This window comes from Pseudopodoces humilis, chromosome 7, assembly GCF_049639895.1.
Source record: "Pseudopodoces humilis isolate 2021_Gansu_Grassland_sample_001 chromosome 7, ASM4963989v1, whole genome shotgun sequence".
NCBI classification, from domain to species: Eukaryota; Metazoa; Chordata; class Aves; order Passeriformes; family Paridae; genus Pseudopodoces; species Pseudopodoces humilis.
Window position 1 is genome coordinate 23,961,284 of NC_142206.1, and position 25,736 is coordinate 23,987,019.

At 45.9% G+C, this 25,736-nt stretch overlaps 1 protein-coding gene across 4 annotated transcripts; it reads left to right on the top strand.

The window, feature by feature from the left end:
* The first annotated feature begins 682 nt into the window (after nucleotides 1-682).
* Nucleotides 683-25,543, top strand: PACSIN3 (protein kinase C and casein kinase substrate in neurons 3). Of its 4 annotated transcripts, none has more exons than XM_088057201.1 (12): nucleotides 683-808; nucleotides 12,949-13,027; nucleotides 14,441-14,541; nucleotides 14,983-15,139; nucleotides 15,917-16,152; nucleotides 16,539-16,694; nucleotides 17,235-17,410; nucleotides 18,591-18,711; nucleotides 19,167-19,297; nucleotides 19,938-20,003; nucleotides 20,510-20,670; nucleotides 22,250-25,543. In XM_088057201.1, exons 3-12 carry the CDS (start codon nucleotides 14,488-14,490, stop codon nucleotides 22,363-22,365), a joined length of 1,374 nt encoding a protein of 457 aa, XP_087913327.1. In that variant the 5' UTR covers nucleotides 683-808; nucleotides 12,949-13,027; nucleotides 14,441-14,487; the 3' UTR covers nucleotides 22,366-25,543. The 4 variants fall into 4 exon arrangements, with proteins under 4 accessions (XP_087913327.1, XP_005522505.1, XP_087913328.1 ...); XM_088057202.1 differs by lacking the exon at nucleotides 683-808 and adding an exon at nucleotides 1,018-1,100; XM_088057203.1 differs by lacking the exon at nucleotides 683-808 and adding an exon at nucleotides 12,276-12,381.
* The last annotated feature ends 193 nt before the right edge of the window (nucleotides 25,544-25,736 follow it).

Here is a 25,736-nt window from a genome sequence, read left to right on the forward strand (position 1 = left end):
ACGCTGGCAGGCAAACTCCCTGGCATTTAGAAAACAGACGGTGTCATCTGAAAGGCTCTGAGGACTTAAAGATGAAGTCCGAATTATTCAGATAGAGGTTTTCAGAGGATTAGAAGAGTGACTGAAAACAGTTAGCAGGATCGGGCTGAAAGAATGATGCCAAGGCGAACTGAGGTGATGCCACCCTCTAAGCCCAGGGAGAGTGACCCATGCCACTCTTACTAGGGAGACCACAGCACTTCACTTGGGTGGGAGCCGGCCTTGGGGAGCCTCCTGCTCCAACACACCTGGGCGGCTCCGGGTCCTGCAGGTCAGCTGGCCGGTACAGCACACAGATGAACGAACTCACGGACAGGAGCCGAAATTCAGGGCTGGGCCGAGCGGGCAGCGCCTCCCAGGGCTGCCTCCCTCCCGCCCCCGCCACGAGGGGGATCCCGACCAGGCAGACTTCCCTCAGTCCCCTCCTCACTCCGCGGCTCCAGGCCCACCCCGGTGTGGAGGTGGGGGGAAACGACGACGAGAGCCAGAGCTGCCCTCCCGGTACCCTCCTCCGACCCCACCTGCCTGGGCAGAGCCCGCTCCCGTTAATAGGATCAAGTACCGGGCGGCGGGGGCGGGGAGGCGGGAGCCGCGCCGAAGCTGCCCCGCTGCTACCAGCGGAACACCCCGAGCCCGGGCCCGCCCCACGGGAGCTGCTGGAGGCGGGGTGGGACCCTCCAGTCCCGAGGCTGAAATAGGGGGAGGGCTCAACCCGCACCTCCCCCAGGTGGCCACTGCCCGCCGACCGTCCCGCCGCGCCGCCTGCGAGGTAAGCGGTGGGGTTACCGCGGCGGGCTTCGCTACCCCGGGCACGGCTCCTTTCGGATCTGTGCTCCGTGGGGTGCTGGGGGTCCTGGCAGCAGAACCCATCCTAGTCCCGGCGCCGCCTTCCCGCGGCGGGCAGCGTGTCTCGGGACGCGCTGGCAATTGTGAGGGAAAACTTTCCTCATGGAAAGGGGGCGGGTGGGGGAGGCGGTACCCGGCTGGGCGCTGGTTGTGGGCAGGAGGGGACTGGGAGGCGGCTCGGCGCGGTTCGTCTGGAGGCGCAGCGGAGACCCCCGGTAGGTGCGGGAGCGGCGGCGCGCGGGGCTGGGAAGGGCAGCGGGGCTGCGGTCCCGGCGGGTCGTTCATGAGGGGCTGGAGAAGCTCTCGCCGGAGCTTCGCTCTCTTTGCGTCTCTAAGCTTCGGTGGGTGCCCCGCCGCCGGCCTCTCGGGGCCGGCCCGCTGCCGCCGCCCCGTCACTGGGGGCTGCCGAAGCTCCCTCTCCCTCCCTGCGGAGCCCGCGCCTCCGCTCTGCCGCGGGGACAGGGGCCTCTTTGTGCTGGATCCGCGCAGAGCCGCTTCCCACTCTGAAACCGGAGCCGCGGGCGCTCGCAGCGCTGTGGAGAGTGGGGATAAAGCGGCTCCCAGGACCCCCTGGGGAAAGGGGCCGCGCCGGGGCCCATGCTCGCGGGACTGCAGTCTCTTGTCTCGGGCGTCCGTATTGCCGGTCTGTGAGCCGGAATCCGGGCAGCTGGATGGAGAAGTTCGGCAGATGGGACAGTTCTGTCCTTGTTCGTCCGCTTCCTCTCTTCTGGCTGCCGACAGCAGGGAGGGGAGGGCGAGGGGTATGCACCAGGGGTGCTGCCTGCGGCCGTGTCACCGGGCCCCTGGCAGGCTGCTGGGGTTACCGTGCCCTCTCCAGCCTAGGGCAGGAGAAAGCTGATAAACAAGGGAGGGTATTAGTGGGCCTGAATATCCAGTGCTTGAGAAGACAGTCTGATTTGTCACTGGGCACGGGAGGGGAGGGTTCCATGATCTCTGCAAAGCTATCGATAAGTGAAGCTAGCCTGGCCCAAACGCATTAACCTGTTCCACCACTTTCTGTGCCAACTATGTGTTGTTCTTTGCTTGCTTCAGTTCTTCAGGCATGCAAGAAGGCTCGGGGCTTGGTGGGGCAGGGGATGTTAACTGACCACTGCCAGACCCTTGTTCCTAGCCCTAGGAAATAGTCTGGCCTTTTTGTTCACTCTCTGACCTTCCTTGTAAAACTGGTGCTCCCTACTTCCTGAAACTGGAAATGAACTTCCCTTCAAATCAACTGCCGATCTAATTCACACACAGGAATTTCTGATAGAATGGTAATTGATTGCAGTACAGAACCCAAGCAGAGCCTCCCACTCCACCCTGGAATCGAAGTGTCAGTAAGAAGTCACTAAGCCTTACAGTGGGTGACTCAAGTCATTCTTGGGAAGGAATGAGAGCAGAATGCACAACTGCAGTGTGTGGGCTAAAATGACAGGGTCCAGATACTCCTTGCTCCAGGTGTGAGCTGGTCTCTGGGTGGAGTCAAAGTGGAGCTTCTCCCCATGAGTTGCATAACTGGGCACATTCTTTCATGCAAAGATTCACCTTTCCCTGAAGTCCACAATCTGCTTTGTGTGAGATGGAGTCTGCTTTGATAGTGTTTTGTGTAATTAATGGTATTTATCTAGAAGTTCCCCAAAATATTTACTAGATTGTCCTTTGAGTTGCAGCTTGGAACAGAATGAATGTGTGAGCTCAATCAGCTGCCTGCAGCCTTCCCTATTCTGTGCCTGGTCTATTGTATTGCTTTAATGGCTTTTTAAATTTTTTTCTTCTGACCTGTGTGTTTGAGCTTCTCTGGCTTGCCTGCACTTGTTCAAGTGAAGACTGTCTCCTTCTCAGGCTGTATAAAGCAGTAACTTCAGTGTGTCACCTGTGTACAGGGCTGAGAACAATTGCCCGCCTGGAACTCTATTATCAAATGTCAACAAGTGAATAGGCTTGTGTGTGACTGGACTATGCCAAAATGCTGCAGCTCACTGGCAGACCCTGTGTGTAACCAAGTCATAAAAGCCTGAAAATTTTATGGACCCAAATTAATTTCTTCACAGGATAATGACTGCTTTTAGTTATTTTAGTTTTTTGTGGATTGTACAGGACCTAGCCTGAACCTTCTCGGCTTTCCCCAGATGATCATGAATTTCCAACAAAAAGAAAAATATATATCAGAAAATTAATATATATTTACATACATACATGCTTTTATATATATATGTATGTATGTACAAGATCAGTAATACAATAATGGGACTATTTAGGAAATGCAAAGCTGTAAGAATGCCTTCACTACCACATTGGGGTGATCTGAGCTTCTGTCAGAACTCATGATATCAGCAAGCATGGCAAACACTGAATGTTCTTTATTCTGGCCATCTCAAGGGCTGGAGATTATTCAGTTGTTGTTTGAACCATTTGGTCTATCTCATGGCTGACATCCAGGGATTGAACTGGGGACCTCAAAAGTTAAAAGTGTCTGCTTGTAGCCTGAGTGGAAAAAGCTATACTCTTGATCAGAGAGCATTAATAAACTGCCTCTATTTTTGCCATCAGCTGATCAGTGATCTGTGAATTTGGGCTGCTCTTGAGAGTTCATGGGGAAATGTCTAAACAATAGGAGAGCTGTTTAAGCCCTTTAAGGAGCTCTTATCTTTTTAAAACAGACTTTGTGATCAGGCAAGCTGTTTTATCGCTAGTTATTCAGTGTGATGGGTGTAGAGGGTACTCTGTGAGAGGCAACTGTGACAGATAGATTAAAAAAAGCCTTAATATTTTAGTCTAAGACTTTAGTGGATGGGTCAGAAAACAGTGACTATTGTATGTGGAAATTTTCACGAAGAATTTAGGATTTTGCTCTTTGACGAATTGCAAAAGAACTTGACATCCTTGGAGCAGTTAAGAAGTTGTTCAAGTGGTAGCTTTTTGCCACTACCTTGCAGCATGGTGATCCCTGTAATTTAACATCAAAATGCACTCTGACTGGGCACAAGTTTTTCCAGCAGCACAAAGGAAAATGTCGGTGCAAAGAACCTGGTGCATCCTCTGCTGTAATCATCCAGCTTTGTTTCAGTGACTGGTACATTAATCTCGAGTTCCTTCATGCTGAAATGTGGGCTGAAGCTGGGCACTTCTATAAGGCAGTAAATGTGACTGGCATCCTAATCACATTGAGCCTTCACTGGTTTCTCCTTGCTGTGAACAGGACGATGGGAATGAGTCTTTCAGACTTGCAATAGTTGGAATTTGTGTGTTAAATCTAGTGATTGTCAGTGGGCACTGTCGTTTGTTGAAAAGGCATGTGAGAGATCTCCATGGTACCGGGGGCCTGGATCCAGAGGCATTAGGTTTGTGGGGGATTTTATGCTCTCTTAATAGGTGCCTGTGGTAGGACTCTATTTATTGCAGCTAAGTTTTTCCAGGCTAGAGGAGTAAAATTGCTGCAGGCAACCCAAAAGTAACAGTGCTAGCAAGTCTTCATCCTCCTCAGTCCTGTCCCTACTGGGAGCTTGACCAAGCTATGTCTCTCCTGTTTGCAGGAAGATACGATACTTGCCTTCTGGGCTCTCAGGGACGTAGTCAGTCCCTTCAGTCACCTACAGGTGATTTTCTGTTGGTAGTAACTTCCTGCCATCCCTCAGTACAGTACCCCTGCTGCCAGGCCAAACCTCTCCCACTCCTGAGGGTGCTGAGCTGCACCAGCTGCAGTACTGCAGTGCAGAGCTCTGAACTGGCCTTGCTACCTTTTCTGACAAGGGCAAGAAGCTTCCATGGAGGATTGGGAGAAGATGTAACATTTATCACTTCTTGAATGATTACAGGTATTTATTTCTGCTTCTTGATGTTTTCAATCAGCTCTGCCTTGTATGAGGATGGGTGAGCTGTGGTAACCCATGTGAAAGCTTGCTGTTGACTCCAGCAGCTTCTACTCCAATGCAAGCAAACAGCTAGGGTTTTGAGCTGCTTCAGGAAGCATTGCAGGGAAGTAAAGCCCACGGGATTGCTTTGCTGTGCTTCTGGTTTTTTTTAAAAAGCCTTCCAGTGTTCCTTCCTCACATGTCAGGTGGAATCCTGAGGACCAGAAACTGAAATCATTCCTTTGGGCAGTGGACTGAGAAAGTAAATGACATTCCAGTGATGCTGAACATGAAAATCTATCCTGTCACGTGTGCACTTTGGGCTGATTGCCCCATTTGCTCTCTGTTCTCCTGAAATGTTTTGAATAACATTTGGAATATTAAGTGTTAATAGTCCTGTTTTTCAGCCTGAGATCCTAAAATTTATTTTAAGAGGCACTACTGATACTAAGGAGCGGATTCTGTGCAGATACTATGAAAGTAGATAAAAGTTGCTCCATGACATGCAGGGCAATGAACTTCAAGAAGAATGTGTGAAGTATTCATGGCCTTTCAGTAGAAGAATTTCAGCCTTTCAGTACTTAAAAGGAACTTATAAAAAAGAGGGAGAGCAACTTTTTGCATGGGCAGATGGTGATCAGACAAAGGGGGATGCTTTTAAACTAGAGGAGAGATTTAGGTGTTATGAAGAAATTCTTTACTCAGAGCGTTGCTAGAACAGGTTGCCCAGAGTTGTGGATGCCCCATCCCTGGTAGTGTTCAGGGCCAGGTTGGATGGAGTTTTGAACAACCTGGTCTAGTGTGTGGCATCCAAGCCCATGGACATGGAACTAAATAATCTTTCTGTTCCCTTCCAACCTAAACCATTCTATGATTCAATGAAGTATGAGTTTCCACAGTGCATGCCAGTTCCTAATGGCTTTCCTACTTCAACCTTGTTACCTGTGTGTATCTCTGGGAAATCTGTTGGAATATGTTTAGGTGTATGAATATGTTTAGAAGTGGAATACCTCCAAAGTGGCTGATCTGCCAAACACTTCTTGAACCAGGAGATGTTATGAACGGAATACAAGTTCTCTCCAGTCCACAGAGCAAATGATGCTTTCTTTTCACATGTTTGGTTCCATAAAAGACTATGCAAAATGACTCTGTGTAACAGCTACTCTACAGTCCTTCCATTTCATATGGTGTTGAAATCTGCCTTAAGTTGCAGTAGTTTTTATGCTCTTTAGATTTTCCTGCAGAATAAACCTAGCTCTGTTAACAAAAGGTGAAAAAAGAGCCTTGCTGTCAAGTGGAGAAACTGGTCACACCTGGAACAGAAGTAATGGGTGTGATGCTTTAACCTCATTCTTCTTTACCATAAGAGATGCCCTAGCACTCAATCTTATCTTATTCAGCTCTCAGTTCAAGGAGTTGGTTGTACTCCCTTCTACAGACTGTTTGGGACTCAAAACTCTGCAGGGAACTGGATGAACTTCAAAAATGCCTTGAGGATGATCTTTCATGTTTTTGTCTCCATTATATGAATATTTGGAAGGAAAGTATTCACATAATAAGCAGTTTTAGTAAATCAGATTTTACCATGTAAAACCAGAAATCTATTTGATGCAACCATAGATAAAGAAATGCAGTACTTTGAAATAATTTGCCATAAGATTGCCACACACTTGGTCTGAAGGACAAATTTCTTGCCAACTCTTATCTCCCATTCCCCTTCCTCAAAAAACAGCCAGTGGAAAAGACAACTATTGGTAAAGGAAACCCAGAAGTTGCAGAACTGTGGATGAGTTAAAAACTCACTGTGGCTTCCAAGTGGGAGAAGGGAGCAGAGAAGGCTGGACACTTCTGACTGCTGTGCAGTCTAGTGAAGCAAGAAACCACCAGAAGCTCAGTGTTAGAATGGAGCTAACTGGCTTGTGTTTCCCACAAAGGTTGTTTGATTGCATTGACTACAGTCTGCTTCCTTAGGACTTCCTAGTGCATTCATGTAAACTTGTTCCCTGCTCTTGGCATTGCAAGGTGATTCAATCACAGGAGAATATTCCAGTGGCAGGAGCTTACTGGAGTTTGCCCCCTTACCCGCTCCCCACCCACAGCCACAGGAAGATCCCTGATCACCGCTTCCCATTATTTCTGCCTTCCTTAGTCAGGGTTAGATGAGTCCAGGGCATTTTATTCTTTTTGGAGCAGTGTTGTTCACATAAAGATCCAAACAAATCAAACTTCTTACTCCAAGCCTAGTTGGAGAGGGTAGACTGCTCCAACCTGCTACTACAATAACTTACCAAGTTCCAGGCAACTGTATTATAGGATGGACTATTGATCTTACCAGTCAATAAGTGTAAGAAAAAACATTACCACATAAGATGTAGATTAAATCCTGGAAAATGTTTGCGTTCAGTGTGGATTGAGACTGCTAAAGAGGAATGTACTAACTTTCACTAGAGCTTTAAGCACCTGTTTATTAGTGATTTAGGAAGAAAGAACTTTCAGTTGTTTGGGGTCCCATCTGATGAACAGGGAGGTGCATATATTTGCTGGCAAGCTCGGTGTTTGCTTGCAGAGACTGATGCAGCAGGGTGGGAAGTACCCTGGGAAATATCCAGCATAGAAGCAAACAAGTGAAGAGGCCGGGAAGTGGAACAGTAGGGATTACAGGTTCTCAATATCTGCCTGGGCTAAAACCTTGCCCTGAGTGGTAAGACAGAGTATGAGAGGTGGATAGTGGGCATGCTGTGACTAATGAGTGGAACAGGAATGATGCTGTTCACAGGTCTAAGAAAGCAGCTAGGGTAGTGCTGTTCCTGGTAATTTTTATGTGTGTATGGCTTCTTACTAACTGTCTGCTGCGGCTGCTAAACACACAGACACAAATACATGTTTAAATTATTCCAGCAACCATTTTGAATAAAAATGAACATAGCCTATTGCCCTGTTTGAATATGGTACACAATGGTTCAGCCCCAGCTTCTTCTCTCCTTCAGCTCTGTATTTGAGATAATAATTTATTTCTTTCAATACAAAGAACAACTGGGAAAAAACTGTAGCATGTACCTTGATATCCCACTACATTCCTTCATTAATATTGTCTCATACTGTCATGTTAACCAAAATAGATCTGTGTTCCTGTAGTATTAAAGATCCTCTACATCACATTGGAAATGAAATTATTTTTTTTTCCTTTTCTTGGTGAAACAATTTCTTCCTGGTAAAGCTATGTCAGCCAGGAATCTTAACCCCTTGATCAGCAGCAATGTATTAGTAGCAGCCTGTCCTGTAGCCTTGGCTGCTGATAGGGAATAGCTAATAAATGTAGAAAGGATTGAGTTCTGCATGAATACTTTGAAAACAGCTTGGGGTGGCACATGGGGAATGTCTGTCACCAGTATATTAGCTTGGTCTGAATATGAAGACTAAGCTAAAGAAGCTGTGGTCTGGACTGAGGGGGGCAGCTCTTCAAGTGGAACGGGATCTTGCCTGTGTTTTAGTACTTCGGTATAATCATGGAAAATTTTTGCTAGTGGACAGTCACATGATCTCTAGAGCATTATGGACTGGGAGATGGGCTTCTGTTACAGGCTTGCACAGAGCTAAAGTGACCTCTGTGTGTAGTTACTGTTCTGCCTGGTGTCTCTCTGACCTTTCCCTGGCTAGAGAGATGAGCTGAAATCTGGCTTGAAACTGTATTAGACAGCTCTGGCAGGCTTCAGTCCTTAGGGAGAGGCTGGGAAACATTGGCTTAGTCCCTTTCCCAGTCAGGTGACTGCTGAGGGCGTGACACTGCAGTAAGATAAATACCTCTAAGGGAAGTTTTGGAGGATCTTCATGTTACTTGGCATCCTTTCTAGCAGTAGACAAGAACTGTCCCCTCTTCAGAAAGGAGAGTATGCCTGTAAATACCAGACCTCCTGTATAATGGCAGTGGAGAGCACATTACTGGGCATCGTCCCAGTTACTGGTTCAGACCTACTGGATGTGCAATTCCAGAGATGGTGAGTCTGGAAAGGACACCCTGTCCCATGCCCCATTTCATTCTCTCTGTTGGGGACCTTCCTAGCTCTGCTGTACCAACAGCAATTGAGTTTGTTGCACTGCTAGAGTGACGTGGAACCTCCTGGCTTCAGCTCTCTAGTTTCATTCTGACAAGTTAAAAGGAAAAGAAAAAGGGATTTCATGCTTGTCATTCTGTAAGGGAAGGGAAGCTGCCATCTTTTTGTGTATTTGGATTGTTCAGATTGAAACGTTTATTTGACATGTATACCAGAGTGCCAGTGGTTTTGGAGGGAAAAAATATGTTGACCACTGTGTGCTGTACAGAAATATAGCCAGGGAATCAAACAAATTGATTGCAGAAAGTATCAAATTTCTGCTTTGTGGTGGTAGTTGTCTTGAGGTGGGAATTAGTAGCAATCTATTCCTGAGTAAAACTTTTGCTTAGCTTGGCTTTAGCTCCTATATAGAAATTGATCTGCAATAAAAATGTGTTTCCACCAAAGCCCCATTTACTAGATAAACGTAACAAAATTTGTTCCTACATGTGTTTGCATCCAGCATTTGCTGTTGCAGTTGGGAAAGGGGAGTTGGGCAGAAGGCCTTGTCTGGTGCAATATGCAAGCTTTGTTTCTGTGGATGAATTCGGGCAGGGCTACAGCCCTTTGAGCCCTTGAGAAGAGTTGAGAGGCTTGATGTTGGGGAACTTAGGAAAACATTTGCTCACGAGGATTCTCAGGAGGCAGTCAAGCAATGCATAGAAGTGTGGTGCCTTGGGCATTTGGAGGCTGGAAGTAATGGAATGTGGTGTAGATGGAAGAGAATTTCTGTGGTTTACCTGCCTGAGGGAAAGCTTTCAATGGAGAAGAGCTATTATTACTTTTGGATCTAGAAGTTTTCTTTGTGGATCAGGACCCTGTTGCACAGATGCTGTGAAAGCATGAAGCAACAAGGTACACTCTACAAGGCATAAAGGGTTTCACATGTTTTTGAAGGGGAAGGTTTTAGCCTGACATTTTTGTCTGAGGGCAGGGATCTGTGGTCTGAGATGTGTCCCTGACTGGATCATGAGTGAGAGTAACGACATGGCTTAAAGGTAGGAACAGCTCTATCACAATGAGCCCTCTGGTATTTTCCTGAGTGGAGCTCAGTAGCAGTGAGACAGTCGTGAGCTATTCCACCTTTCTGCAACTAAAGAACAAGAAGCATTTTTTGATAACTTAATAGGGAGTTGATAGCAGGTGTGGCCTAATAATTATGTTGGCTCCTAAATGAGAGCAGGTATGTGGGGGAAGAAGGGAGGTATCTTTTCTAACACAGCAAGTGGAAATAGTCAAAGCTGTTATTTGCATGGTTCAGTTTGCTTGATGTTGCTGATTGTAGTGGTGTCTGTGATGCCTTTATCTGTAATCCTCTGGAGGTATGAAATGAATAGCAATGTGGTCTCTCCCTCTTCTTCAGAGACCTCATCTTGTAGGAGCTGCAGTGAAGTCTTAAGTAGCTCTTAACTGTGAGAGAAGATAAAGTGGGAAGGTAGGAATAAACATTCCTTTGCCCTGCAAATATGAATTTTCTAGATAGCCTCCTCTTAGCAGAGGTGGCAGTGACATCAGGAAGAGTCTTGTATGTCGTACTAGCCGCCATAAAACTCTAGTTGACCAATACAACTCCAGTATGTTGCTCATACTATACAGGTTCTGCCAGCACTCCTGAATCATTTGGTGGCTTTGCTAAATCAGGCTTTCCATGAGGTATCACTGTCATCTTTGTCAGCTTTGGCACATATATTTACCTTTCCCATGAAACTTGGGATTTCCCTGCTCTCAAACCCTTATTGGTTCACACCACGTGGTATTTCAGGAATAGACAGGCATGAAGCGGTGGACTATCTACTTGCTCTTCTAGGGCTCACTCAGGATGACAGCAGCAGCTGTTCTTTTCAGCCCCTCTGTGCAGTACTAAGTACCTTCCCTATGTCTGCATGCAGATCCATTTTGATCTGCTGACTGACATAGGCTCATGAAGTATGTAAAGTCCAGAAAAAGCCCAGCAGGAAAGGGTCCTTCTTGCTCTTTGACCTTTTTGCTTTTACCAAACTGGATTTTTCTGGATTTTTATAAAGGCTTTACAACTGCTGTGGAAATACTTGCTCAACTGACTGCTACTCAGGTCATGGAGATTACTCTGTAGAAATATTATACCACTTCATTATATTTTCCCCTCAGCTTCTGTGCTGATGACTACAGTAAAGCCTTAGGCTGTGGCATATTTTGCCACCTGATATTACAGATGCTGAAAAATCGTATGAGGTCAAAAGCAGGTTGAAGAAATTAATGGAAGAGAAATCTGTTGAGTGCTCATTCATAGGTGGCATATCCAGCTCAGGGAAGTTCCTGTCAGCAAGTGGTTAGAGGCTTGGAGAGCATGCAGGGAGGCATCATGTATGCTCGTTCTGTTGTCAAAGCAAGGGAAGGTATCTCCTTTTGGCTGCTGTCTAGAAAGGCTATGAGGCCATGATAAACCTTAGTCTGATCCAGCACAGCTACTATTATATTTCAGAGCCTATTAAGGATAGTAAATCTGGTTGAGTTGGTAACTCCTGAGACAGCAAGCAGATGTGACTCAAATTCTAACATGGAAACCACAGAAAGAATGGATTCAGGTTTGGGATGTTTGTTTAGCCTGACTGTCCCTCAAATGAATAAGCATATACTGCCATACAACAGCTTTCCACATTTACCCCCCAAATTCTAGTACCATGTAGTCAGCCTGAATTGGAAACCAGAGATGAAAGGCATGTTTGTGATTCATTGCTTCCTGATAAAGTGGGGATGGGGGAGTAGAGTGGAAAAAGTGATACAGCATTCATGTGTCATGTATAATTGATCTATGTCTTCATCAGAAGAAAGAAAGGATGGGTTTTAGATACACTTTTACATAACTTCATTAAGGTTTTTTTAATCATAGCAATTTCAGGAATGTTTAGTCTGGATTTATTGGGGACTGCTTGGAAGACTTACAAGGTTTTTGGTGAGCTTTTATCCAGTGACCTGGACCACTCAGAGTCACAACTCTTCCCCTTCAACCTCTTGCCCTCCCCTTTCTCACAAAAAGTCTTTAATTTACAATCACCCAGTCTGCTATTCTTTCCTTCCTTAACTTTCCCTTCCTTCTTTCATTTCTTCTAAAAATGGTCTTATCATCTGGCTAAAAATCCCACTTCTAGGTTTTGCAGTTTCTACTCTCAGCTGCCCAAACCTTCCAGCCTCAGCTGAGTGCTTATTGGTGACTGAGATTTTTTTGCTGGTCTATAGTTGAGGTTTTTTGTTTGTTTTTTTAATGAATGAACTTTTTACATTGAGGTAAATCCCTAGGGATGTAAATGTGAGATAAACAAAAATGCCTTATTCTGCCCTTGCTTCTCTTAGCCTTTGTAGACCTTTTACTTCTGTTTGCTCTGTGGAAAGCTGGTGACAGTTGGTGACAGTTACCTGTACCATATAGCAAAGTAAAGTATTTCTGAGAATGCGATGGGAACAGCTTACAGAAGCAAGGGACAAAAAAACTCTCCTGCTCTAGAGGGCCACATCCTACCAGTGCTGTGTCAGGTGCTCTGCTGCTAAAGGGACTGTAGACCAGAATATGCATTCTGGTAAGTTTTGGTGGCTTTTTCTTTTTTTCTTTATGTAGAATTAGGAAGTTCTTTGACTTGTGTATAAATCTTCTTTGTCTTTAGTTAAAAAAGACTGGAGAAGGTATGTGTGTGTCTTTCCCTCTTTCTCCCAAAGGCAGCTGTGTGTCAAAGTATATGCAGGGCATGGAGGTGGTGGGGTTTGCTACACTGGACACTGTCCAGAGAGGGGGGACCAGGCCCCATGTGGGGTGCTGGGGGTGCGTGCTTATTTTAGGCCTTTCTGGCCCAAGCTGTTCCCAGTGCTCAGCTGTTGTGATGCTACCTTTCCTGCACAGTGCTGTCAGCCACCCCAATGTTTCTATTTTAGCTCTCTCTGGGGCTAGATCTTGTGACACAAGGATTTGGCATCTCTCCTACGTGCTGGAACATGGCATCTCTGGAGGCACAGTGGCTGCAGCTGCTATATTGAGGGTGCCCCTCCTATGTAGCTGGTAGAAAAGGGACACCCCTAGGACTGCAGTGCATCAGAACAGGCATCATCCCTGCAAAGGAGTGTCTGACCGTGTCTATCTCTGTCTCTTTCAGTCCTTTTTCAGAGTCTGAAGAGCTTCAGACACACTTGCCGGCTTCCCACTGCTCCCCTGCGGCAACTTTCACCTTTCAGGTATGTAGTTACTGGGGCCAGGAGTAGAGTTGCATGCCCTGGAGGCTATAAGATGGCTTTGCAGACAGATGACAAACGGTGGGGAAGGAGGACAGGGACAGCTGGTAGCATGGTGGAGGAATTAATTTTTTAAGGTTCATGTACCTGAATGTCATATCCCATTTAACAACTTGCTGTAGTGACTGGAATTCAGCATTTCCAGCCTTCTGAAGAAGGCCAGAGGAACAGCATTAATATACTTCTGACACACTTCATGGGATGACACTGGGAAAACATAGCCGAATGTTGGAAATCGCTTCACTGTGCGGCTCATGCCACCAAGAAGATGATCTTCATCTCTGCTGTGTACTCTGTGGGCTGGCACAATGAGCAGATACCTCTCTGGGGTGTGAGAGAAGCTTTTTATAACTAGGAATGTGCAAGAGGAGAAGTGACAGCAAAGGCCATGCATGCTGCATTAACCTGGGCTTGTCTGGAAAGAACTGGGTTTGTGAGCAAGTGACTGGGCTTGAGTCCTGTTACTCCTTCTCTCATTCTTGCACAAGAACAACCCTGAACCTCTCCCCAAGGAATTCAGTGTTATACCACATCAGGAACAAACTGGCAGTGCAGGCTAGCACATGGGAATGGGCAAAAGTTCTGAGACAGCAAAGAATGAGATGAACCTTTTACCTTCCAACCTAGATTTTGAGCCTAATGCAGTGAGTGTAGTGAAAAGCGCAGCTGTGCAGGGATATTTCTAGGGATGCAGTGCTGCTGGGTAACAGGCATGTGTGCTGCGCTGCCCTTTGGCTGGTATGCCCCAGCATGTTTCTGTACTTCTGCTCAAGCCCAGCTCAGCTGGTGGGCAGCTTATAGGGCTCCTCCCCATTCAAGACATGCCTGCCTGCTGACTGCTCAGCCTTGTTTTCCCCAGTCAGTTGTTGTAATCCTGTAATCCTGAGTCATACTGGGAAGCTGGAGTCATCTCCATTGACACAAGACTTATTTAAAATCTTTCACGGCAGATTTTAAATAGCTTTAGCTACCTCAGTTTCTGTTACCTTCTTGAGGACCTTGGTTAAGAAAGGAATCTCTGCAGAAGTATTTGGTGCTGCTGAAGAGTGTTGGGTTCATGAGCATCTCTGATATCTGCACAGCCAAGGTTTGGCAAGATTGTCTTCTACAACTTCCTTTCCCAATGTGTTACAGGCCTGCCAAGGAGGCCTCTTGTTCTGCAGGGAGGGAGGAGGCCAGTTCAGCCCTGGGCATCTCTGCTGGACCTTGCCATATGCAGCTGGAGGGGCACCGATGACAGTACCTGACTGCAGGGCACCAAGTTGGGCTCCTCCAGCTCCTAGAGTCATTGAGAACTATGCTGTCTCCAAAGGCTCAGCCAGCGCTATATTTGAAGTCACTTTTCTCTCTTCTCAGGTTAACTGAAATCTGCAAACATTCTCTGCTGCAAGAAAAAGAGGGTGATGTCATCAGAAGATGATGCTGGCGGGGAGGCTCCTGGGGGCAGTTTCTGGGAGGTAAGGAAGGATAATTGGAGTGTGAGGGAGGTTAGGAGTGTCATCTTACCACCCACTGGTGGAATTAGGTGGTTGAATTCCAGGTCTGTGGGTGACATGTTGCCCTTGGGGAGTGGAAGGGAGGAGCTGTGGGAAGGTTCAGTACCATGCTGTGTGTTACTGCAGGGAGTAGTGACTCTTCCTTCCACAGATACTGTGGAATGAGAGTTCCTTGTTCAGCTGAACATTGATCTGAGCAGTGAGAGAAGCAAGCAGAGCATCTCAGTTTCTTCCCTCCAGTGCAGTGTCTGCCTGAGGCTGCCAAAGGAGGGTCTGGGTCCAGATTCTGGTTTTAGAAGGGCCTGTGTGTCCTCCCCATGCAATGATGGACCTGCTGTTGTCTGTATTGACAGAATATAACAGTCAGTATGGTATAAACAATAATGTTGTCTGAACTTTCAGGCTGGAAACTACAAGCGGACAGTGAAACGTGTGGATGATGGGTACCGGCTCTGCAATGACCTTATCTCCTGCTTCCAGGAGCGAGCCAAGATAGAGAAGAACTATGCCCAGCAGCTAACAGAGTGGTCCCGTAAGTGGAGGACCAATGTGGAGAGAGGTAAAGCTGGCATATTAGGCTGGGAACAGAAAGAAATCATTGCACTCCCCTCTTTGAGTGTTCTCTTACTGAGGTGACAGTTTCCTTGAGGGACAGGCTTCCCTTCCCCAGGAAGGGGGTAACTTTCTTGGATGTCTTTTTTGTGTGTTTGCCTGTTTTTGTAGTCAGTCCTCTGATTCACTTGGAGAGGTGTTCTCTTGTTATGTGCTTGGTTATTAAAAAAAGTAAATCTGTGTGCTTAGTTTGGCAAGTCCTTGGGCAGTCCATGTTTTAAGTCAAGCTGGAGATACCCCGCTTTTAAGGATGGCTTAGCTGTATTCTCCTCCAGTCTGAAAATAACTACTAATTGTGCGATTTAGTGGCAGTGAGCTCAAACTGATAGTGTTTCACAGAGTAACAGAAATCAATGGGACAGATGTCCCAAAGGACCTGCTGGTCTGTGGAGCAGCAGCCTAGCCTCAGTCATGAACTAATGTTGCTGTCTGTTCTGAAGCTCAGGCCAGATTTGGGAAGAAAATTTTCTACAGAACCCTTCTACTAGCAGGCACCATCTGCGACAGCTGAGGCTGCCCAAAGAAATGCCGATCTCATCCAGCTCTAACAGCCAGTCTAGATGCTGCCTGGTGGGACTGTCAAGACCAGTCAGTGCTGACTTGTTTGGTGGGGCAGACTTAGGGAAGTGACTCCATACTGATAGATGTATGTAGGAGGAAAAGAATCTGCATTCCCTTCTGTGGGCAGTAGGTATAAGAGTCCTTCTGGTGCTTGTTCGTGCAGGTCCGCAGTATGGTACTCTGGAAAAAGCCTGGCATGCCTTCCTTACAGCTGCAGACAAACTGAGTGAAATTCACTTGGCTGTACGGAACCACCTGGCTGGTGAAGATTCGGATAAGATCAAGGCCTGGCAGAAGGAGGCCTACCACAAGCAGATGATTGGAGGCTTCAAGGAAACAAAGGATGCAGAGGACGGGTTCCGCAAGGCCCAGAAACCCTGGGTGAAGAAGATGAAAGATGTAAGTGAAATGTGAATGGGAAAAGAGAAATAAGAGTAGTTGAGCTGGCTGCCTGATTTCAAGAGTCACTGAGCAAACAAACTAGGTTAGCCAGAGTAGAGAGAGGGAGGGATGTCTCGGGGGTCTCTTGTTCTTCTGGTTTTATAAGTTCCTTCCCATATGGGAAGACTTTGGTAACAGGTTCTGTATTCCTGCACAGCAGGTGAACACTGAAAAAGAGATCATTTGAAGGTACCTCTTCCCAGTGGACCATTGTTTACTAAACGCCAAATTGGCATTCTTGTTAGGTTGCTGCAGACTCTACCAAACGTTAACATGTCTCCTCTGAGTATTGGAAGATCAATGTGGGCGGGATCATGGCTTTTTCTGCCTCCCTTTTCCTACAGGTGGAGACTTCTAAGAAAAACTATCATGCTGCCCGGAAGGAGGAGAAAACGGCCCATACAAGGGAGAACCATGCCAAGGCAGACTCATCTGTCTCACAGGAGCAGATGCGCAAGTTGCAGGAGCGCGTAGAGAAGTGCACTCAGGAGGCTGAGAAGGTGTGTGGGTGGGGGGAGGTCACAAGGATACTCCTTTCAAGGAAAAAGCATTGGTGGTAATATCCCTCAGTGAAATGACTTGGCTGAAGCCTTGTAAGATGTGAAATCCCATCATCCGAGGTCTTAGTGAGCTAGACTGAGACTTCAGTAACTAAGGTCTAGGTCTTTGGAGTTAGGCAAGATCCTAATTTATAAATAAATTTAAAATAAGAAAGGAAAAAAGTGTAGGGGATTTGGTCCAGGGGTGGAACCTGTAGAGCTGAAGACTTGGGTACCAAAAATAGCTGATTGATCTGTCCACAAGAGAGAAAGTGTGGAAGGCCCTCTATGGAGGATAGTAGCAAGGAAGAACAGAAAACCTGCAAGAATACTAGGAGTGCAATGGACTGGGCATCAGCTGTGACATTTCTTCTTATTTCTTTGGTGTGTTCGTTTAGCAGTGCAGGGGGGAAAAAAGCTTGTCAGTCCCAAGCCAGAGTAGGGAGCATTGTTACTGCCACCAGGGCAACACATCTCACCATTGCTGTGCTCCTGCTACAGTGCAAAGATCAGTATGAGAAGATGTTGGAAGAATTGAACCGCTACAATCCCCGCTACATGGAGGACATGGAGCAAGTGTTTGAGGGCTGTCAGGAGGCAGAGCGCAAGCGATTGTGCTTCTTTAAGGAGATGCTTCTGAATCTGCACCAGCATCTCAATCTCTCCACCAGTGAAAGGTACTGTCCCTGATGCAGAGGGGAATTCTGCCAGCCTGGAGTGCTTAGGCTCTGGTGAGGTGCTATTATAACTTTGTCCCCAGCCCCTGTTACCACTGTCCACCCCACAGCAGGCCGGGAGGCTGGGGAGGTAGTTTTAGCTTACCAGACAAGGCCCTAAAAACGAGGCTCTTTCCCTTTGCTGAGACAGCAGTTGCAGTTTTATTCCTTGGGATCCTTTGGGGTGAGATGGCAGGAGGGAAAAAGGAAGAGGTATCGATAGACAGCTCTTTTTCAAGGCAGGGGAGAGGGGTGTGTGGGAATTTACACAACCAATAAGGGGACCTGGGGGGAACAAGATAAGGGAAAGAACTTACAAGTCTACATTTTCGGGGGTACATTCTTTGAGTCATACCACCTTTCCTAACTGCATTACAACAGTGAGGGGTGCCAATTCTGGTGTCTCTGGAAGATGCTTGCTTGCATCAGCCAGATCTTGATCCTTCCCCTTTCAAGTGTATCTTAGCACTGGCATCTGGTCTCTTCAGAATGACCGGTGCTGGGGTCTGTGATTGTAGACAGTGCCAGGTTCCCCAGAAGGATTTTCTGCCTTTGAACCCTTCCTTTTTCACTACTGTCCAGTACTGTCCTATGTATGTTTTCTATCCTATGAAATTCCTCCATGTTGCTATATGTCATCCCAGGCTAAGGAGCGTAGCTCTGTTGCCCTCCAATACTGATGGTTATTCCACCCATTTTGTCCTTAATCGGGAGAGCTTTTCTGAAATAGTGCCTGTAAGCCCACAAGTTGCCCCAAGCGAGGTTATGCAGGGGTAATACGTGCAGCCAAAAATCTTCTGTGCCCCTTTTATGGTAGAGGCAACAAATCTGAGCCACCTCCCTGTCCATGTGCAAGAAAGCACTGAGTTATTTCAGTGCTCATTTAATGAGCTGTGCTGAGAACTGGCACTTGTGAGGCACTGCCACACCAAACAAGCCTGTCCCATTTGCCAGGCTGACTCTCCAGTAAGGGAAGCTGTGTTTTCCTAGGGTGAATAGGTGCTGCTCTAGCATCCTTAAGCACGTGGGATTGAGGATGCTATGTAATTGTGCATGAGGTTAATCTCTTCCTTCCTACTTGGCTTTTGGGAAAACTGCTGAGAGATTTAATTACTGGTGGCTCTGTCTGTTCTGGTTGTAGCTTTCATGCATTGTATCGGGATCTCCACCAAGTCATCATGGCTGCAGACAACCAGGAGGACCTGAAGTGGTGGCGCAACACTCACGGACCGGGCATGGCTATGAATTGGCCTCAGTTTGAGGTGGGGGTAGCACTGTAGAGTGTGTTATTGCTATTTCCAAACAATTAGCTGCTTATCTGAAATTGGAGGTTACCAGTCTTGTGTTTGAAAGACTATGTCTTTGCTCAGCAGGCTTGGGATGTTGAGCCCTTCTGAAATTGTTTTGCAAGCTGTCTGCTGCCCAAAGGGGCACACACAGGCTGCCAAGCTATACTCCAACCATCCAGCTGCAAGGTCAAAGAACAGGAGGTGGTGCTCAGAGCTGTGGGACAGCTTTCTGTTGTGTTTTCTCTTGTTGCACCTTGGGATTCAACAGAAATGGGCCTGCTGTACCAGCAAGGCTATTGAGCTGACCAGTTCAGCTGCTACTGAAATACAACCTGGTCTTCTGTTGTTCTATGTGTCTTGGGCAGAAAAGATGCACAGAGCTTTTCTACCTAGGTGGCTTGATGGTATTACTGGTTTTCCCTGGACAGGAATGGTCTCTCGAAACACAGAGGCAAATCACCAAGAAGGAGAAGAGTGGCAAGATGGCGGATGATGTCACACTGACCAGCATTTTGCCTACGCGAGATGGTGTTATCTCACAGACCACTCTGCAGACAAGGTAAAGGCTGAGTTCTGGGATACAAAAGTACAGTCCTGTCTAGAGTCATGAATGAGTTGGATTGATAGGAGTAATCTCTTCCCTAATTTCCTGTCTGTTGCCCATGGCCTTACCTGTAGCACTCTGGAAAAGACCATGTAGAAATTGCAGTTTAGGGCAGCTGTTTGGTTTTGGGTTTGTTTTGTTGGGTTTTTAGGGTTTTTTGTCTAGCACATTCTGCCTCACAAAGTGCCTTCCTGGTAAAGAACCTTCTAGTGACAAGATTTAGTCCAGTCTGACTAGTGCTGTCTGATTCTGGCATGCATTTCCCCAGTTCTTCCACCCAGACAGGGTGAGAACAGTTGGGAGTTGTGTGGTTTCCTAAATGAAAGCAACAAATTCTTGCAGTTTGTCCCTGGTATGGTGCTGAGTAGTAACTGACAAGTTTGGGTATAGCTGCTTCCCTATCAAGGAAGCAAGCCTGGAGAATAGGGAGAGGCAGAACAGACTCATCCTACTGTTCCAATAGCTGTCCTGCTTTAAAAGGTAGACTCTGGCCAAAGTGAACTGAGCAGAGGAAGAATGGGGATAGAGATTTTTCAAGGCCACTACTGTATTTCACAGTCAATTGGATTCAGGGGCCCTATTTGCCAATCTACAGGTTTTCCTATCAAGAGGAGCAGAACAGCCTCTTCTATGACACCCTGAAGGCACCAACCCATGTGAAGTTAGTATGGAACATAGCCTTTGCAGGGCTTTTTGGGTTCCAGGTGTCTGTACTCTGGTGCTCTTCCCCTCTGCTCTTGTCCCTGACTTGGAAAACATAATTCCAGACATCCTTTCAGGATACAAAACATAGCTTTTCCTTTCTGTCTTATTCTTGGCTGGAATAACTCTGGATGCAGCTGGGTTCTCCAGTTAGGACTGGCCTTCCTTGTGTGAGAGGGTCTGCTAGAGTAGGAGGTCATGAAGAGTGTGCGTGTGTGAAAATACTTTGAGAGTGAGTTATCTTCCTGGCCCTCAGGGTTCTAATGCTGGGGTGCTTTCAACAAAATCTAGTATCTCCTGGGATCTCTTCCCTGTTTGCCTTTGACTTGACTTTTGGGCCTCTTGCACCCTGTCTATAGCAGAGCAGTCTCAGGGGGAGTCAGGGGTGCATGATTCAGGGGGAGGTGGGTGAAAGATCAATCTGCTAACAACCATCTTTTCCCCTCTCACCTTCCACACACACAGCGGAGGGAAGGAAGACATTTCAGAGTGGTCAGATGAGGACACTCCCAAGAAGTGCCTGGATGCCAATGGGCACGAGGAAGACCTAAAGGTACCAGGTGTACGGGTACGAGCACTCTATGATTACACAGGACAGGAGGCTGATGAGCTGAGCTTTAAAGCAGGTACAGAAGCACTAATCTCTTACTAACCTTTCACTGTCCTCACTTGGGCTCACTGAATGATTGAAACACTCTGTAAGAATCAGATGTGCACTTGAAAACTGACATTTATTCTTCCCTTGGTCTGACCACTGCCAGCTCCTTTGAGGTGGGTGGCACAGTGGGAAATCCAGTTTTTTCTAGACCAAAAGGTAGCAAGGTTGCATGGAAAGAGACTAGGCCTTGGTCAAAGTGCAGGGAGAGCAGACCCCTGCCCCTTCTTAATTTAATCTCATTATTCTGAATTGTGTCTTGAACCTTCATTAAACGGTTCTCCCTTGCACCATTGATATAAAAATTACATGGGTGTTCTGGATTGTCTTTTTAAATAATGAAGATAGATGTTTTGGGAGAAGCTCACTTGACTGACATGTACTACTGAAGGCAGAGGTCAGCTGGCAGAAAACAGCTGTGCAAACTATTGCTCAAAATGGGTGCCTTTAGAATGGAGATCCTGGCGTGCAGCAGAGGATGGAGCATTGGAGCAAACAGACCTTTTCCATTTTTTTCCTTTAGTTAAATTTAAGTTTGCATGTGCCCCCCACTCATCTTCAAGTGGACATTGTGATCTTGGGAGTGTTTCTGATCTTGCTTGTTTTGAGTTTTACATGGTATCTCTGTGTTATACATCTCCAAAACATACCCATTGAAAGTCACTGAAGTCCTTCAGTAGCAGAGCCTTGTGCTTGAGGCCAGTATCTGTGCTGCAGTGTTACCATACTAGTAAACTTCCTAACACTAACTTGTTGTTTTGAAATACCCTGCAATATGGGTGCTCTAGAACTTTACTTCATTCTTTCTTTCCACTCAGCAGATGAAATGGGGTATGACTTGTTAGATGTAGTCATCTCCTTTTTGAAACTGCTCTGAGCAATGCATACCAGTAAGGCTTCAGCTTAACAGCAGTGACTTTGTGAGACTCTGCCAGTGTGGGATGTGCCTATCGATGTAGTCACACCTCCCTCTCTGGCAGAAGTATGACTTTCTACTGATGGAGGAAGGGATTGTTCTGCCTCTTCCCAAAGTAGATGTGTTAAAAGTCTTTCCTGGTCATAGTCTGAGAAATCAGTTCATTTCATGCCTTACTGGCCAAACCAGACACTCCATCATGGAACAGGCATTTTGGGTCCTAACAGCCAGAGCTTAGCAGCTTCTTGTATTTCCTTCCCACTTGCCTATCAGAGAAGCCACTAAGAAAAAAATGTCTCAGATCTGTCTGATCATTCTGGCTTGTAAGTATGTTCCTTAGGGAGAGAAAAGCAGACAGATCTATAGGGCACAAAAGATTTCTGATGCTGAACAGAAGAAGCAAAGGTCTGTTTAAGTTTCTTGGCCGAGGTGATAGTACTGAGCATAAATATTGAAAAGATCAGTTGCCAGATTCTGGCTTTGATTAAACTGCATTATCCTAAGGGTGTTGATAAGGGGAGAAGAGTGTGATGATTGAAACCAATAGTCTTGTTTTTTATCAAGTCATCTTAGGTGGGTAAAAATACCATGCTACCTTTCTCATGGCTGCCTCCTAATTACTTCTTACTTTCAGGTGAAGAACTAATGAAGATTAGTGAGGAAGATGAGCAGGGCTGGTGCAAGGGCCGACTTCTCACTGGTCAAGTTGGACTCTATCCTGCTAATTATGTTGAGAAGGTTGGATCATGATTGATGCTGCCTTGCCAGTGCCTCACAGCCATACCAGCATCTCCTGCAGAGGTCACTGGGTCACTCCTGGCCCCAGCCCACCTTTGCAGTATATCCAGCAGCTTCTGGACTTTAAAAGCACATATTCCATGTAACTAATGCTTCATTTTAAACATCTAGATCTGTAGGGATTTTCTAAAAAATAAACAAGGATGAATAAAGACTTTTCTGAGCACTACAGTAGCATAGGAGTGCAGAAAGAAACTGATCCTTTTGACTTGCACTCAGATAAGGAGGTGTTTTCATAGAGCTTTATAAAAGAAAGCAAGCACACTTCCTTGACTTCAATGCGCATGCATCCATAGGGTGTTGAGATCTTCCCTGCCTCCAGGCTTCCTGTTCAAGGAATTCTGGATATGCAGAGTAATAGAGAACTTCTACTATAGTTTCACCTTTTTAGCTCCATCAAGCTGACTGGCAGAAAGCCCTTGATTCTCACAGGTCTTCTATAAGGTTTCAGTATCCCTCGCCTGAAAGCTTGTTGACTTCCTTGGTAAGGCAGCTGGTAGAAGTGATACGGCTTCAACCTGAACATCCCTTTTCATTGCCCTCATATTTATTGGGATAATGCCAGGAATGGATGATAGTATAGCTGAGGCACAGGAGCAAGAAGCTTCTGTCTTGCATGGCATGGCTGTTCAGGCTAATGAGTTGTGAACAGAGACCTGTTGTGCAGCAAGTTGGAGTTGACTGAATGCTGCCTGAGCTAAAATAGGCTTTGACACATGCTGAAGGCTGGTTTTAACAAAACTACAGGCACGTTCCAGTGCTGTTCTGCTTAGGATTCCTAAATTCACTTGTGTATATTGGGATTTCTAATGCATCTATAGATTATTTTTGCTACACCTCTCTTCAAGAGCACTTAGTGCACAGCCAAGACCCTCTTTTTTTTCCTTGCCAATGTCTTCTTGACTTACATAGGGGTAGAAATGCATTCCCTGCTTTACAAAGACCCCTACACTGTGGAAGCTGCTGGCTGGCTGGCACAAAATACCTATAGAGGGGTAACTCCCCTTTTTGTTCTGAATTGCTGCAAGTGCACTTATGCCCAGTTGTTAAGTGCCATTCAGCAGGAAGGATGTATCTCAGACATCTTAATCTCACCTGTTCTTCTGCCTTTGAAAGCCTGTGAGGCTGCTGGGAAGAGCTAGCATCCTGATCCTAGTGCTCTACATATTCCAGTGTAGGGACTGATAAGCCCAAGAGCTTGAGGGAACAAAAAACTGGAAAAGCTCCCATTGCTGGAGAAACAAAGGCAAACAAGCAGTTGCTTAAAAATGACTTGGTACATCTGCTTGAAACTGCTGCTGAAATGCATTTTGAGTTTTTAGTAACCTTCTGTAGTGACATTCTGGCCCAGCAAGTGGGAGTGACCTGGCTAAGTCAGACTCACAAAACTCAGTCGAGTCTCCACCAACCACTTGGGGTGAACTGCTTCAGAGCTGTTTAGAAAATGGGTGCTACACATAAGAAAGTCTGAAGTCATGGGTGAACATTGGGATTAAATGTGTAAACACATTATTGGGTTAACAGCGGCTAGTAAGCCAAAATGTAGACTGAAACACAGGAGGGGATGGACATATTCAAACACACAATTTATGAAGATTAAAGTATCGCAAACATCTCAATGCCTGGCTGACAACAGAAATTAACTTTTTATAGCATACTGGATGCCTTGAAGTGTAGTCTGCCATGGACAAAGAGATGGGAGACTAATGCTATTTAGTGCTTTTGTGAGACCACAGAAACTAACAGTTGAAAAGTTTTGCTTGAAATAGCCCTAGCACTGTACTTTATGAATGGGGAAGAGGGGTGCAAACCAAAAGAATAAGGATGAAGTGTTTTGCTCAGAGTCTACTATGTCATTTCTCAATAAAAGGAGAAGGTATTTCCAAAAGGCAATTAAATATCTAAGCAACATACATTAAAAATGCCTGGATTTTGCTATGAATTCAATTAGTATTCTAGGTTCAATATATGAAGATGTCTCTAAGCTTATGCCATGTAATTAGAGGTGTTGGTATATAAGCACTTGGCTTTATTTAAAGATCCAGTCTCTGCTTTCAGTTCTGTGTCCCAAGTAAAAGTATCATTAGTGTAGAGCAGTAATTGCAAGTGTTCCACTTGCTGACCCACAATGGAATGATTTGTTGCTCCTTTATCCTAGCACACGAGAATGTGAAGAGAGCCATGCCTGTCAGGCTTCTGACAGAACTGAGACTAAAACAGCACTAAAATGATCTGAGATGTCCTATAAACAATACTGAAGTTTCTCTGATTAACCTGCATATTTCAAACATTAATGCTAGACTTTCATTCAAGGTCAAAAAATGGTAGAAGGGAGCTACAGAGGATAACATGGAAAATTGACTTTAACTCCTGAGTTTTAGTCAGGCTGTAATCAGGGATGGAGCTCTAGGTGTGGCCAGAACATGCTAAAGGACAGAAATGTCCAGCAGACAGGACTTCTGATTACAGTACAAATAACCTGAAATTCCACAGGACAAAGTCTGAACAGACTTGTTTGTCCTAGGAAAACATGACCACCTGATTATAGTGAGCTGCTTGAAGGTTTCCAGAAATAGTGACATATTGCATCTTACATGAACAAGTTTCCTAAGGAATGTTTGTACATCAGAAATTCCTACCAAGAGCTGAAGTAATGGACAGCAGACAACACATTGAGAATGAAAAATTGCTTGGCTGGACTATACCTCACAAACAGGCATGGCACTTAGTCCTGGCTACCCAAAACCATCTGGATTAGTAAAAGAGAGTCTGTGTAGTAGAGATCCAGCTGGAGGGAAGGAGGGAGAAAAAAAACCAACCCACATCTAATGATTTTATACTAAAGTAATAGCTCTGTCTGGATACTTGGTTTTCCACAGAAGCAAGTGAGGTTTTTTTAACCACAAAGGTTCTAGCTGAAACTCGCCCTCCATGCCATGCCAAAAGATTTGTGTGTGAACAGAGACATATACACATAAACTAATTGCTGTGCCTGAATTCCAGAAGGCCCATGAAGCCAGTTCTTCCCCCACGGTTTTTGTAAATAAAATACAAATGCATCTCTGTGCCTGATGGGCAACACAGTGAATAATTATTTTTTAATAAAGCCATTTCTTGTGGAAAGCCCATACACCTGTGGTTAGCAGATAATTCATTTGGTTCTGGCATCTTCCTGGAAACGAATTTTGGAAGTATCATGCAAAGCTTGGATTTCCTGGCGATGATGAATTTTCTAGGAAGAGGAAGTTAAAATTTTCTATGATGGATCACACCCATTTCCCCTAAGTAGCAGCTGAGCTTGCCTAACCCAGTAACAGTTTTGC

What these genes read in the sequence shown, in the direction of transcription:
- PACSIN3 (XM_088057201.1), top strand. Translation starts at nt 14,488, where the DNA reads ATGTCATCAGAAGATGATGCTGGCGGGGAGGCTCCTGGGGGCAGTTTC. An exon ending in CTGGGGGCAGTTTCTGGGAG is followed by an intron (nt 14,542 to 14,982) that starts GTAAGGAAGGAT and finishes CTGAACTTTCAG; the next exon opens with GCTGGAAACTACAAGCGGAC. An exon ending in TGAGCTGAGCTTTAAAGCAG is followed by an intron (nt 20,671 to 22,249) that starts GTACAGAAGCAC and finishes TCTTACTTTCAG; the next exon opens with GTGAAGAACTAATGAAGATT.